Raw genomic sequence first — 12,808 nt, 5'->3', positions numbered from 1 at the left:
AGGCGGGATGCGGGAGGCCTGCGGCGGGAGGGGGCCGGTTGCGGCTTTGTCTCTGTGTTGGGCTGTCGCTGAAAGCCGCGCAGGTCTCCGGGGAGGGAAAAGGTGGTTTCACCACACTCAATATGGAGGGAAAGTGTGCAGGCGCTGCTGAGTTGAGGCCTCCTCTGCGCTGAGTGCCAGAGTCCGCAGGGCAGAGTCCAGGCCGCTCGCCCAGTCTGCCCAGTCCTCCCAGTCCCCGTGCACCACCAGCGCGAGCACTGCGTGTGCCCCCAGCACGTGGGGCAGGCATCAGCGAGGAGCGGCGGTGCCTCCTGGGTGGCGAAGGCGAAAGCCACCCCTGCCGTGGTGGCCATGACAGGCAGCGAGGCGGCGGGCAGGCGTGGCGCCGCCTGCGTGCTGGGCATAGACCTGGGCACCACCTCCGTCAAAGCTGCCCTGGTGGTAGGGGGAGAGGTGGCCGAGAGCTGCTCCAGGGAGATACGGGCGCACACGGCCAGTTCGAGCGCTGGACCGCAGGTAAGGCATGGCGGGGGGCATCGCTGGTCACCCCCAGGCAGCGGCCTCCCCTTGGAGCAGCCAGGTTGTGCCAACTTGAGTGTCCTTCTTGGGTTGTTTTGGTGCCTAGAACAAGGGAGATGGTTGCTGCGTGTGTTTGGGTATCTGAGATCAGGATTAAAATGCTCTCTGTTTACTGTTCAAGAAAGCCAAGTAAAGCCTCCTGTTTTAAGAAGGATCAAGGTGTTGACAAGTTGCTGAAATGGTCAGGTCGAACTGAAACAGTACAAGAACCAATGAGTTTGTTAGGTGAGAGGTAAATCCTCAGGAATTCTTTAATTGCTTAAAAATGGAGATGGATGGTGGCAGCATTCCCTAAGTGGCGCCACAGAGAGAAAAACTAATTCTGCAGACTTTCTGCTGGAAAAGTCTGCCGTCACTTCCACTGTAGGCTCAGAGATGTCATAAGGCAATCTGAAACTATTCTCCCATGAACCATTGCCTCGTATTTGATGCTGTTGGTCAGGAAACAACAACCACTTGCCTACTGGAAGGGTCTTTTTTGCATTAGTGTAAGATGGAATCATAACTGGAAATTACTGCTTGAAATACCCAAGAGTATGTATTCCTGTTAGAGGACTTTAGATCCATTATGTTAGTCAATCTAATAAAGCACAAATCAAATAAAATTGTGTGTGTATATATATATATACATATATATATATATATATATATATAGCAACATTCTCCCAGCTTAGTATTGTAGTGTGTCCAAGGCGTCTTGCCTGAGCAGAGATATTAAACCTACTTCCTACAGTTATGTTTATGCAGCCAAAAGTACGTATATACAGAATAGTACACATCTGTGTGTAGACTATGTTTAAATGTTTTTGCTTGTAATCTTCTGTCACAAACTTCAGTAGTCTGAATCTTTAAAAGTGTAGAAGTTGCAATACAGTTTCCATTGTGGCATGAATTGGTCAGGTTACCAAGAAGATCAGTTTTCTGGGTAGATCTAAGAAAAGAATATCCAGAAATGAAGCATCAGCCTCATCAAAATCAATGATAAGTGAATTGGAGGGGCTTTAGGAGGGAGTAAGTGAGAGTGCATGCAAGTCAGAACCTCTTCATGAGGTAATCATGTTTGAGAGGAAAAAGAAGAGCAATAAAAATGGAATTAATAACTTAGAATCAGAAATTATTTCAAGAATTATTTGGTCTTCAGTGTAAGGTGTTATGTCAGTCTCAACTTGCTAGTTTGGGGTTTTGTGGTTTGTGTTTTTTTGCATTATTGCTTTCAATTTAGGAGTGAATGTTATTCTAATGTACGTTTTTAAGCTAAATGAATTATATTGTTCACTTCTGGCTAGAGTAGGCATCTTTAATAAATACAGTGAGTGAATCCTGATGACTTTATGCTTGGTATAACGCTTTATGATTGCAGGGCATGGAGCAGAACGTCTGGAAAATAATAAGAGCATTGAATGAATGCCTTGCTGCTCTACCCCAGCAACAACTTCAGAGTGTCAGGCACATTGGTATTTCAGGACAAATGCATGGGATTGTGTTTTGGAAACGAGATCAAGGTAACATAAATTCTTTGGCATTCCTATTTTGAATATTATGATGCAGAAAATAATTTTTTAGCACTAAAATGATTTGTAGGAAATTGCTGCATGTTCACTTTGGTCTTCTGGAAGACAGAATCAGTAGACGATCTGTGGAGGTTTTGCTTTAGTTTCTGGAATGTCAGCTGCTTGCTACAGCTAACCATGTTTACACAGACCAGTTAAAGGATTTAGTCTTATGAGAGCCCTGTAGAGTCAGCAGAGCTATTAATATGAAGGAGGAATTGCATATTTGTAGCTTGACAATTGTTTGTCCATCATATGCTATCTGCTGCCAACTGGAAGAACTTCCGGACCATGTGAATTACTTTTTTTTTTTTTTTTTTTTTTTTTTTTGTTATTCACCGTATAAAAAACTTAACTAGTTGCTGTCCAGTATCTTAATACCTTCCTGTGATTTTGCAGTAGCAATTTTAAGTTCTGTGTATGCCTTGAAAAATAAACTACACTAGATTTTTGAGACTATGCACAGCATTAGCTAGCCAACACTGAATATTGCTATCCTAATTAGAAATGCTATTTGAAAGCAGAGCAGGAAAAGAATTGAAGCCTGGTAAAAGATGGTTTCTGTCTATGTTATTTTCAAAAAAAAACTCAAAGCATTTTTTTTTTCTGGTAAGTCATAGCCTCTAATGTTACATTGATCTTACTGTTTATACTTCTGTGAGGAGGAAAAGAAAAGGATTATGGTCATGATGCTGGATACACAGCTGCTTGTAGAATGAAAGACCAGGACCTCAGAAATGAAATCAAACACAGTGAGGTAGTCATATGGGGCTTGATTGTGCACATACTCGAATAATCTTTGTGACAGTAAGGATGTTTGAAGAATTCACGGCTTAGATTGCTAGCTTTGAGAGCCAGGGACAGATTCTCTTCTTGACTAAACTGATATAAAGGTACTGAAGTCTAGGGCATTTGGTTCAGGTTTCAGAAACTGGTTCCATGTCTTTATTCTCTTTACCTTACAATGTGAAGATCTGAGCAATTATACAAGTATTAAAATAACAATAGGAGGAAGCTATGCAAATTAAGGAGATTTATTGTAAACCACAGAACAGATTTCCCAAAAGTACTGGTCACTGCTTGTCAAAGGTTATTAGATTCTTAATTGCTTTAAGAGATAGTATGCTATTCATTACTGGCTATAATTTTACCTTAACTATTAGAATTGTTATGAAGAAATATTTCTAAAGGCTGATGGAACTATTGTTTGCTTTCCAGCTGTCCCAAGAGCTGTGTAAAAATGCCTCATGGGTTCATCATAGACATAGATTTTTTTGCAATATTGCTTAATATTTTATTTCCTAAAGCCACGTGTCACTTTTGTTTCAATTCTTGCATTCAGTAAGGGGAGAGAGTTTGTTTGCTCTCATTTGCTTTGAGTAGACTAAGTGAATCTATGTGCTTTGGGACCCAAATTACATCTTTAATAGCATCCTTTAGGGTTAGATTTATGGTTAATAATATTTCTTTGAATCCATTTAAAACTAGAAAAACAAACCAATTGGAAATTCAATTCAAACAGACTTGATAGAACAGGGAACCAAGGGGAACCAAAGATATATGTTTTCTTTGCATGCTTCATATAATTCTACCCAGCTTTCATTGCTGCTTTTTATTGTGTGAGTATGACTTCAAATCCCTGAATCCAGTCCAGGAAATACTCTTTTGGGTATGTTTGTACTAGTAAGTAAAGCAGCTTGAGGCCTCTTCTGTGAGCTGAGGAGAGGTCAAGTGGCACAGCAGAGCTTGCATCTGTACCACAAAAGTCTACCCCACCCTCCAGCCAAAAAAAAAAAAAAAAAAAAAAGTAGCCTCGCTCACAGAGTCAGCACTCTGTCCTATCCTTGCAGTGTGGCTAGGCAATGCCTGGGGGGAGCAGTAGCTGTCAGAGGCCAAAACCATGCCATGAAGAGTGCTAGCAAACATCACATGCTTGAGCTCAAGTTGTGTTTAGTTTGTTGCTCTGGCAGGACCCATAAACTAGCTGCCTTGCAGGACTGCTTGTAGTGAGCATGTCAGAGCAGGAAGTAGTGCACTGGACTGGAGTAATAGCAGACATTGCTGAGAGGGTTCCTTGCAGCCCTGAAAAGTTTCCATAACTTAGCTGTAGCCTTTGCATAGAAAAATGTGAAGGTGACTTCAAAGGTATAGTGTCGTCTGCTCAGAGGAAACGTGCTGGACTGATGAAACTGAAGAAAAAAATGAATTAAGCCCTATTTTGCCTTCAGCAAAGCTTTATTGTAGATAACAGGAGGGTACTTTGCAGTCCCTTGCTTAATAAGTACAGAGCCAGATTTCCTTTCGCTTTGACTCAAAAGGTGGAAATAACTGTGCTATCTGTTGTATACAGTTCACTACTAATACAATTCTCTCTTAGGTTATGATGTGACAGATCCTAATTAAGGGTTTGTATGTGAGCAGTGTCATAGCAGGTCATTACCTCTCTTAGCAAAATTGCACATTTTTGGTGTGTTACCTGTTATTTAAGTTGTATCATTAGCATCTCACGGTGCAAGTTCCTTGTTCCTTTAAGTCACAGGAGTGCTAGCAGAAATGGAATGCTTTGGACAGCATTCCCTGTTTTAGCAAAGGATTATGGTGTTAGGATATTATCTAGGACTGAAAAGTATGACTAATTCATTTAAATGCAATCTCTACTGGCTCTTTTTAAGTTCTTTTTCCAATTTATTGCACAAATTATCTGGATATCCAGAAATGAAGAATGCTGGGCAGACTATGCTGTGGGGAATCACTGGACTTCTCGGACACTGTGTTTTAGGTTGCAAATGGACAGAGAGTGGAACTGGCCCAACCTTTGAGCCTGAGGAGGTAAGTAATCTGGTTACTTGGCAAGATGGCCGCTGCAGCCCTAGCTTCCTGTCTTCTCTACCTCAGCCACAGTCACATATCAGCTTGGCTACAGGATTCGGATGTGCCACGGTCTACTGGTATTTAAGTAAGAGGTATGGGGTTTTTTTGTTTGTTTGATTGTTTTCCAGAAGGAGTTTTGTATCAGGCTGTTTCACTGGCAGTTTCTCATCTTGAACTTACATGACAGTTAGTATTTCTATAGCAGGTTAATGTCACTACAGGCTTAGATGCTGCATTTCTCTGCAATCATAATATTAATTAAATAGTCAAAGAATATTTAAAATACCAGTATATTCAATATAAACTGTGTGCAGCCAAGCATGCAAGAGAACCTAACCTTATAAAAATACTACAGATCTCTTAATAAAAAGAAAAACCTCTGCCCGTATAGTAACAGAAGTGTTAAAAGATTGGAGTAATTCTAGTCCAATCTCCTGCTCAAATGAGGTCTGATAATACAGTTTGAACACTGAAATTTTGCCTTTTGCAGATTGTCTATTAAAAGTACAAACGTGCCTAAGACAGTAACAGAATTGCTTTGGCTGCTTGCTGCCACATCCTAAAGAAACAGTCCCTAAATTAATTCCAGTTCCTTCCTTCCTTAGCCACTGAGCTCCTTGTGAGATGGAACTGACGGTCTGCTTTGTTGTGGCATGTTTGCAGAGGATGTAATTTTTCACTTATGACTCGACATCAGCAGGACTTGCTGTTCAGTGATTTCAGACAATTTAATCCTCAGTATGCTATGCTTTTCAAAGAGCTGATGTTTTCCTCACCAATTAGTCTAGGTGATATAAAAGTCGGGAAAAACTTGATTTCTTCCAAAGTGTATTCAACAGATGTAAAGAATGTGGCCAGATCTTACCTCAGTGTTGTATTGATCCTGAGTCCAAGCTGGTTTATTCCTGTTTTGTTTCACCATTTGGTACATTTCCTTTCATATAATTTGTAGATCCTAAAGCTGCAGGAATTTTCTTATTTTTCTCAAATGCTCCAGAATCAACAAAATGATATTGTTGTGCAAATAGTTATTAACTTCCTGACAAGTTTGCAATGGTGTGTTTTTGAATCTGGGCAGCTCATTTCCTTAAAGCCGATCTCTCTCCATCTTCCATCAGGATTTAACTATTGCTGCTATAGTAACATCTTGGAAAACAAATTCCATTAAAAGACCCAAAAGTATAGGTTGATCACTGAGGCTACTGGTTCACTATTTGTTAGGAGATGAGATCACACATACCTGAAGGTCGTTGTAGCACTGGAGATATTCTTGCTACCTCATGCCTTGAAACACTCCTCATTGTTTTTATTTTTTAATGTTTTGTTCAAAAGTCCAGATTTTTTGAAGTCTTATGATGCAGCTGGCACTATCCAAGACTATGTGGTTGCCATGCTGTGTGACCTGAAGAAGCCACTGATGTCTGTCCAGAATGCTGCCAGCTGGGGATATTTTAATTCCAGAAGCAAAAGCTGGAATACTGACATGTAAGTGCTAAAATCATTCAATGGATTCTACATGTTGCTTGTACCAGGCAATGTGAATGTCTCTTTGGGCCTTAAGTATGAAAGTGCTACAGATAGAAAGTGATTGAAAGTCACTCCTAATCTGTTGTGATGTGGCCCATACAGGAGTGTGGGCCATATAGCTGTGCTTTGTAAGGGACATAATGCTTAAATTATATAAAATCTGGCACTGTATTTTTAGAACTAGAGAAAACAGAGCTGAGAAGCTCATCATGAGGCCTTGTATACAGAAGTATTCCTCTTCCTTTCTGTGGTATGATGATGGGATGGACAGGTGACTGCTGCAGCCCATGTGCTATCACCTATGTGATAATAAAAGAGAGCTATTAGTTGTTTCAGCTGAACTTCTTTGTGACCACTAAGATTTACTTGTATTATCTAAAAGATAATAGGCTATAGGGAGTCTTACGGGAAATTACAGGAAATGAGGTTTGGGTCTTTTTTGTGTTTAATGATTTGTTCTTTCAGATGGGACCTTATACAATTCAGGTCTTAGGTTAGGCCAGGACTCCAGGATGAAAAGATATTCTTCTCATGAAGGTAAACTAATTTCTAATGTCTTGAAAGAATGACAGAAGCTTTCGTCTAGCTCACTGATCTTTCACTAATCAAGTGTTGTAGCTGTAGCAACATAGTGTATCTTGCGGTTTGTGTAAGAAGTTTGTTGGAATAAATACTTATCATTTGGTTTTGAACCACTAACTGTTTGTATAACAGCTCTGAGTTCTTTGGCACTTGAAAGCTGAAAATTTTCTTTAGGCTGGGTTTGTGATTGTCTGTTATCTCTGGAACTATCTATGTGTATGACAGCATTAGCTTAAACTTGCTGTGCAGGTACTGCTGTATAATCTCAGGTAATCAGTTTGTATATAAAGTAAAAGTATTTATTCTCCTAGACTGTTCTTGTCCACTCAGCCAGTGGAATGGGAATGCTGCTCTGGTCCAAAGTGCGACTTTCTAAATAGGTGAAAGCATCCATAAATCCAGCAGTCACAAATGCCAGGTTGACTTCAAAGAGGTCCTTGTAGTCATGTTGCATGTTCCCATACTGATTTCCTGCAATTATATTGTTCTGATTGCAGCTTGAAAAAGTCTGGCTTTCCTGTTCACTTGCTTCCAGAAGTGGGAGACCCTGGCAGTACTGCAGGCAGGACAATCTATGCATGGCATGGAATACCCAAGGGAGCAGAAGTCGGAATTGCCCTGGGAGATTTCCAGTGTTCTGTTTATTCCTGTCTGACTGAGAGGACTGATGCAGGTATGATCATGTAGTTGATAGGCAGCAGCTAAGACCCTCGTTTTTGTATCTGTGTGATTAATCAATCTTGATTCCTCCTCCCCCCCCCCCCACTATCCTCCTTCAGGATTGTCTGGTAAAACACTGATTTTCTTTCTTTTGTGTTCTAGTTCTCAATATCAGCACTTCTGCTCAGTTGACCATCTCTATGCCACTGGGATTCCAGCCTCCAGAGACACCAGATCCTTTCTCAGCTGTTACTTATTTTCCCTACTTCGATGGTAACTACTTGGCAGTGGCCGCATCACTCAACGGAGGCAATGTTCTAGCAACGTTTGTGGATGTGGTGGCCCAGTGGACAGCAGAGTTGGGTAAGTTAAAGCTTAAAATTAGGGTTAATCAGCTAGGTATCAGGGTAGCTGAGGCAAAAGAACAAGCCTGGAGCTGTTTTGTTGTGCTCTGTAAGGAACAAGGGTAACTCTTGGGTCATGTTTGCTAGAATTTCTTTTGAAGCTAATGAACATGCTGGGGCAGTCATGCCTGGACACATTAGATTTTGGCTTTTCTTTTGTTTCAAGAATATGAGAGAATATGTTTCAAAAGGAAGGGGCTGCAAATTTGAAGACAGTTGCTGATTTTCCATGATTGCAGTTCAAAAGAGTTCTCTGATTATATCAATTGCCTTTTGCTGCAAATTTTCAAAACTCTAAATACCTAATGGATTTTTAATGGATTTTAAGACTCAGGCTCATGTAATATTTCCTAAGTGCTTTAAATGTGGTCTTTACAGACTTTTATTCCTCTCCTGGGTGTTGCAGTGGAGCAGTGAATTCTTGTATTTGTTACTCTTTCAGCAAATTCTTGATGGAAACTCTGCACTTTGCTTCAGTGTCTGGATTATATGTGAAGTCTGCCATTAGTGTCTTTAGTGATGTTGCTTTGTGCAACTTCACACAGCGTAGGCAAACAAGGATATCTGTATTATCAGAAATGGCAGTTTCTGAAATGAGAAAGTTCCTAGTATCACAGTTTTTTGGATGATGAGAAAGCCATCTCATCAACTCCTGGAAAAGCAGTTATCTTTGGCACAGGGAGAAACAGATATACAGCATTTTGCTGAGCAGGTGGATCAGTGTCCATTTTAAATATCCACATGTAAGATATCCTAGACCCCTTCAAATTAGTAACATGGTATTTCCCTTTTGCAGGCCTTGAGGTTCAGGAGTCTACTATCTATACAAAGATAATCAAGGCAGCCTTGGCCCAAAACAACAGCAGACTCTCAATCCATCCAACAATATTTGGAGAGAGGCACATGCCTGAGCAGTTGGCTTCGGTGACCAATATCTCTGTCTCTGACCTTTCGCTGGGTCATGTAACTAGAGCTCTGTGCCGTGGGATCATTGAAAATCTCCATTCCATGCTGCCCTCTGAGCGCCTGATGGAGACAGGAGTGACGAGGATTCTGGGAACCGGGAGTGCCCTTGCCAGGAATGAGGTGCTGAGGCAGGAGGCGGAAAGGATTTTTCCCTTCCCTGTGATTTATGGGAAGGATGTTGATGCTGCTGTGGGGGCTGCCATGGTGATGTTGCACAGAAAATAAAGTCATTGTTTGGAATAGTCTGACATGCACTTTCTTCTTTTTTCTCTGGATGTACAGTGTTCTCTTTCACTTCCTGACTTTTTCTGGAGTTGCATTCAACTTACCATCTCACTCATCACAGCAAAAAACAGCTTGTATTTGACATTTGTTTCTACTTCTGGGTGTACAGAGGGGCCACCAGTTCCTTACTCTATCATTTCCATTTGTGAAATGAGAAGAAATTACCACATTAAATTTGACTAAGTGACTAGGAAAGATCCATTAAGTTTCTGCATAAGATGATAATTTCATGCTAGGCTCATTTTCCTGGTAGAAAATATGTTTAGGAGGGCTAAGAGAGATGAGTAGCTTTCTGTAACTTAGTCTGATACCTTCATTAGAAACATCTTGTGCTTAAAAGCTGCCTCATAGTATACATGCATATAGGTAGCAGACTGGGATCTCAAGCTTGTTTGAGGAGTTTGGTGGCACTTGCGCAGAATGAATGCCATTTTTTACGTGCTGTATGTTGTCTCTGTAAAAGATGAAATACAGCCTTGGCTTGCATGTCAACAAAATGATCAAAATAAAACATGGAGGATTATTTCTGTGATCACCTAGGTCTGTTGCAGTGGATTCAGGTCAGCAGTGTCACTAGGTCAGTACCATGACTGGAGATACCTGAAATGCAGGGCTTATACGCTAATGCAGAATACTTTCACAGGGTGTGAGTGAGGTTAACTATTTTCCTTATTTGGCAGTATGTAATTATTTTATATTTGTTTTTTGGGTGGTAGAGAGGATCAGGGCTTCTCTGGAACAATCAGAATTTGTGATGAACAAGAGATTGTGGCAAACCTGGAAAGTTTTATGAAGCCCATTCAGTCCTCATCTCTTTGAACTGATTTTACTTTTGAGCCCAATCACAATTAGCATTTCTGAGAGATGGTCCACAACAATGATTTGATCTTGAAATATAATGCCCAGGTATTTTAGTGTATTTGATTTGAAGATGTTTCTGCCCTTCGTGTATTGTGTTATGCACGTGAGCTTTAACATGGCAGCTGTCACGCTATACTCTTAACTAGTTTTTAGTGTTGAGTATTGATCATAAGAATTCCCTTAAAACTTCTGATTTTTTTTATCCCCTGTACTATGCTTTTAAAACTGATTTCTCACCCTACTTTCTATTTTAATGTAAAAACATTCAAGCTTTATTTGCCAGTCTAAAACAAGATGGATGTCTGCCTTTTCTCACTCAAATGAGATTGGGAAGTAAGAAAGACAGTTTTGTGTTATCTGGACAGAATTTTGTTGCTTAGAACACCTATTTCAACTGAAATATGGATGCATATTTCCATTTTGCACATTAACAACATCAGAATTGCCTCATTTTCTTAGTGAGAAAGCTGTTCTGAGACCTTAATTACAAAGATGGATTAATTTCTGTCTGTCTCCAGCCTCCCTCCATGCCTCTGTTCTGTGTCGTGGTTATAGAATATTGACATAAATAGGAATTGCAAAATGTAGAGCAGTTGAAAGATTTTGTTAGAAGTCTGGTTTTGTTAAATATTGTTTTCCCTTTTTTGTTATTACAGTATTTTTGTATCAGCAGATCTGTTTTCATTTTTATCGAATAGCTGTGGAAAGAGCTGATAACTCTTCTCTACCGTGGCACTGCAGCTGCTGTTGCACTTCTCTACCATGGCACTGCAGCTGCTGTTAACCATGAAACCAAACTGTCCATTTGCAGAAGCCAGTAAAATTTGGTCTGGCTTTAGGCTGCAGTGGTCTCCAGTGCTGTTAGCAAAGGAAAAGGCTATCTCTGATCTGCAGACAAGCCTTGGATACATATTTAGGATCTCTAGCATATCTACTGATACTTTTCCATTTGCAGTGGTAGAGAAAGCTCTTAGCGGGCAAAATTCACTCGCAAGCACAGCACACAGCCTGCACGCTCATGTGTGGGTGCAGGATGCAGGCCCAACAAAAAGGAATAATTTCCTTCTAGTTTATTACTGGCCTATTTCGATAGGCATTCACATCTCCTAATGAGCTTACACCTTTAAACCAGGTCCCTCCTGAGATGGAATATGATACCTCAAACAGTCATTACAAGAGTCACGGAATGCTGCTCGTAAGAGAGAAGTAATATCTTCACAGGAAACATGAGTCAAGGAGGCTGATGAGGGAGGCATCAAAGCTCAGGAAACAGCAGAAAGCTCCCAAAGTGCACTCATCATGGCATGATAAGACTGAAAGGAACTGAAGCCAGGAATGGGAGAGGAGGGGGAAGGAGCAATTAGCAAAAGGAATCAGTGAGAAGCTTTGAGTTTGAATGAGGAAGACCCTTTGCTGAGCCATATGTATGAGTTCCCTTATGAGCCCTGCATTGCAAATGGCGAAGGAGTTAATCGTAATGTTGAATCAGATGCTCTGTTCGGCAAAATTCTGGGAGCACCAGCACCAGATCTCAATACTGTAGGGTGTTTTGGGTAGTATAATTAGTAAAGATAGTATAATTGGTATAGTAAAATTAGTATATGGTATATTAGAGTGTAATTAGTAAACTAGCATACTTTGCCTATTACATAGACAAATATATTATTTTTAATAGATGGTAAGACTAGAAAGATTTCTTATCCTGTAGTTTGACCTTTTGCAAAGCATACACCAGATCATTTCATCCAGTAATTTCTTCATCTAGCTTCAGACCTCAGGAGCTAGGTGTTTAGAGTCTCTAGCATAACAATTACAGCCTACCAGCTCAGCTTACTGGAGCGGTCTCTCCAGCATTGTGTTTGGCAGAGAGATCCTATATACGTGATATAACATGATTTAACAATATTTGGTACAATTCTTCATTTTTTAGGGGATTAAAACCAACCTGGATTAGATTTTTTTTTTCCTAATGATGATAACATTTGAAAACTCTTACATGTATATTTTTAAACAAAACATAGTAGGAACATGGAATGGTAGAGTGGCCTTAGGATTTTCTGTCATTGGGTTTTTCTTTAATTCTGTTCGGAGTAGATTTATTTTTAAGATACTTGGCAAGGTTTTATGACAGCTGTCAAGAGCCTCCAGAAAAGGTGAATGATTTCAGAGAAGAGCTGTTGTATATTTTAGGAAGTTTTGCAGAGTGAAATAAAACTCTGATCCATAGGAACAATTGCATCATTTGGTGTGTTTTTTAGGGGTTTTTTTTGAGTGAATTTTCGAAGAGGAAATCTGAAGAGGATTGTCCATTACTAAATGCAATTAGGGGGGAAAACCAGCAGCAACATAATGCAATTCTTGTAAAAAGCTTTGCAAAACCCCTGGGAAAAATAACTACTGATGCTTCTGCTTCTAGAATTATTCTTAATGATTTTATTCCTGTATTCCCTGTTGTTCTAGTGAACTTACCCTGATTCTAAAAATCATCAGTGCATAGAAGAATTTTGCAGACAAATGAAGTGG

The 12,808-nt window shown here is 40.2% G+C and overlaps 1 protein-coding gene across 2 annotated transcripts; it reads left to right on the top strand.

Annotated features, from left to right (window-relative positions):
* The first annotated feature begins 49 nt into the window (after positions 1 to 49).
* Positions 50 to 12,806, top strand: SHPK (sedoheptulokinase). Of its 2 annotated transcripts, XM_062592185.1 has the most exons (8): positions 50 to 516; positions 1,940 to 2,081; positions 4,909 to 5,092; positions 6,333 to 6,485; positions 7,607 to 7,782; positions 7,932 to 8,132; positions 8,970 to 9,259; positions 12,746 to 12,806. In XM_062592185.1, the coding sequence occupies exons 1-8, from the start codon at positions 352 to 354 to the stop codon at positions 12,746 to 12,748; spliced, it is 1,314 nt and encodes a 437-aa protein (XP_062448169.1). In that variant the 5' UTR covers positions 50 to 351; the 3' UTR covers positions 12,749 to 12,806. The 2 variants fall into 2 exon arrangements, with proteins under 2 accessions (XP_062448169.1, XP_062448168.1); XM_062592184.1 differs by lacking the exon at positions 12,746 to 12,806 and having other exon boundaries at positions 8,970 to 9,364.
* Positions 12,807 to 12,808: the final 2 nt, after the last annotated feature.

This window comes from Rhea pennata, chromosome 20 (assembly GCF_028389875.1).
Source record: "Rhea pennata isolate bPtePen1 chromosome 20, bPtePen1.pri, whole genome shotgun sequence".
NCBI lineage: Eukaryota > Metazoa > Chordata > Aves > Rheiformes > Rheidae > Rhea > Rhea pennata.
This window is presented reverse-complemented; position numbering and strand designations above follow the sequence as displayed.

Coding starts and splice junctions, on each gene's coding strand:
- SHPK (XM_062592184.1), top strand. CDS start 352: ATGACAGGCAGCGAGGCGGCGGGCAGGCGTGGCGCCGCCTGCGTGCTG. Junction 517..1,939: donor GTTCGAGCGCTGGACCGCAG/GTAAGGCATGGC, acceptor TTATGATTGCAG/GGCATGGAGCAGAACGTCTG. Junction 6,486..7,606: donor AAAAGCTGGAATACTGACAT/GTAAGTGCTAAA, acceptor TTCTGATTGCAG/CTTGAAAAAGTCTGGCTTTC.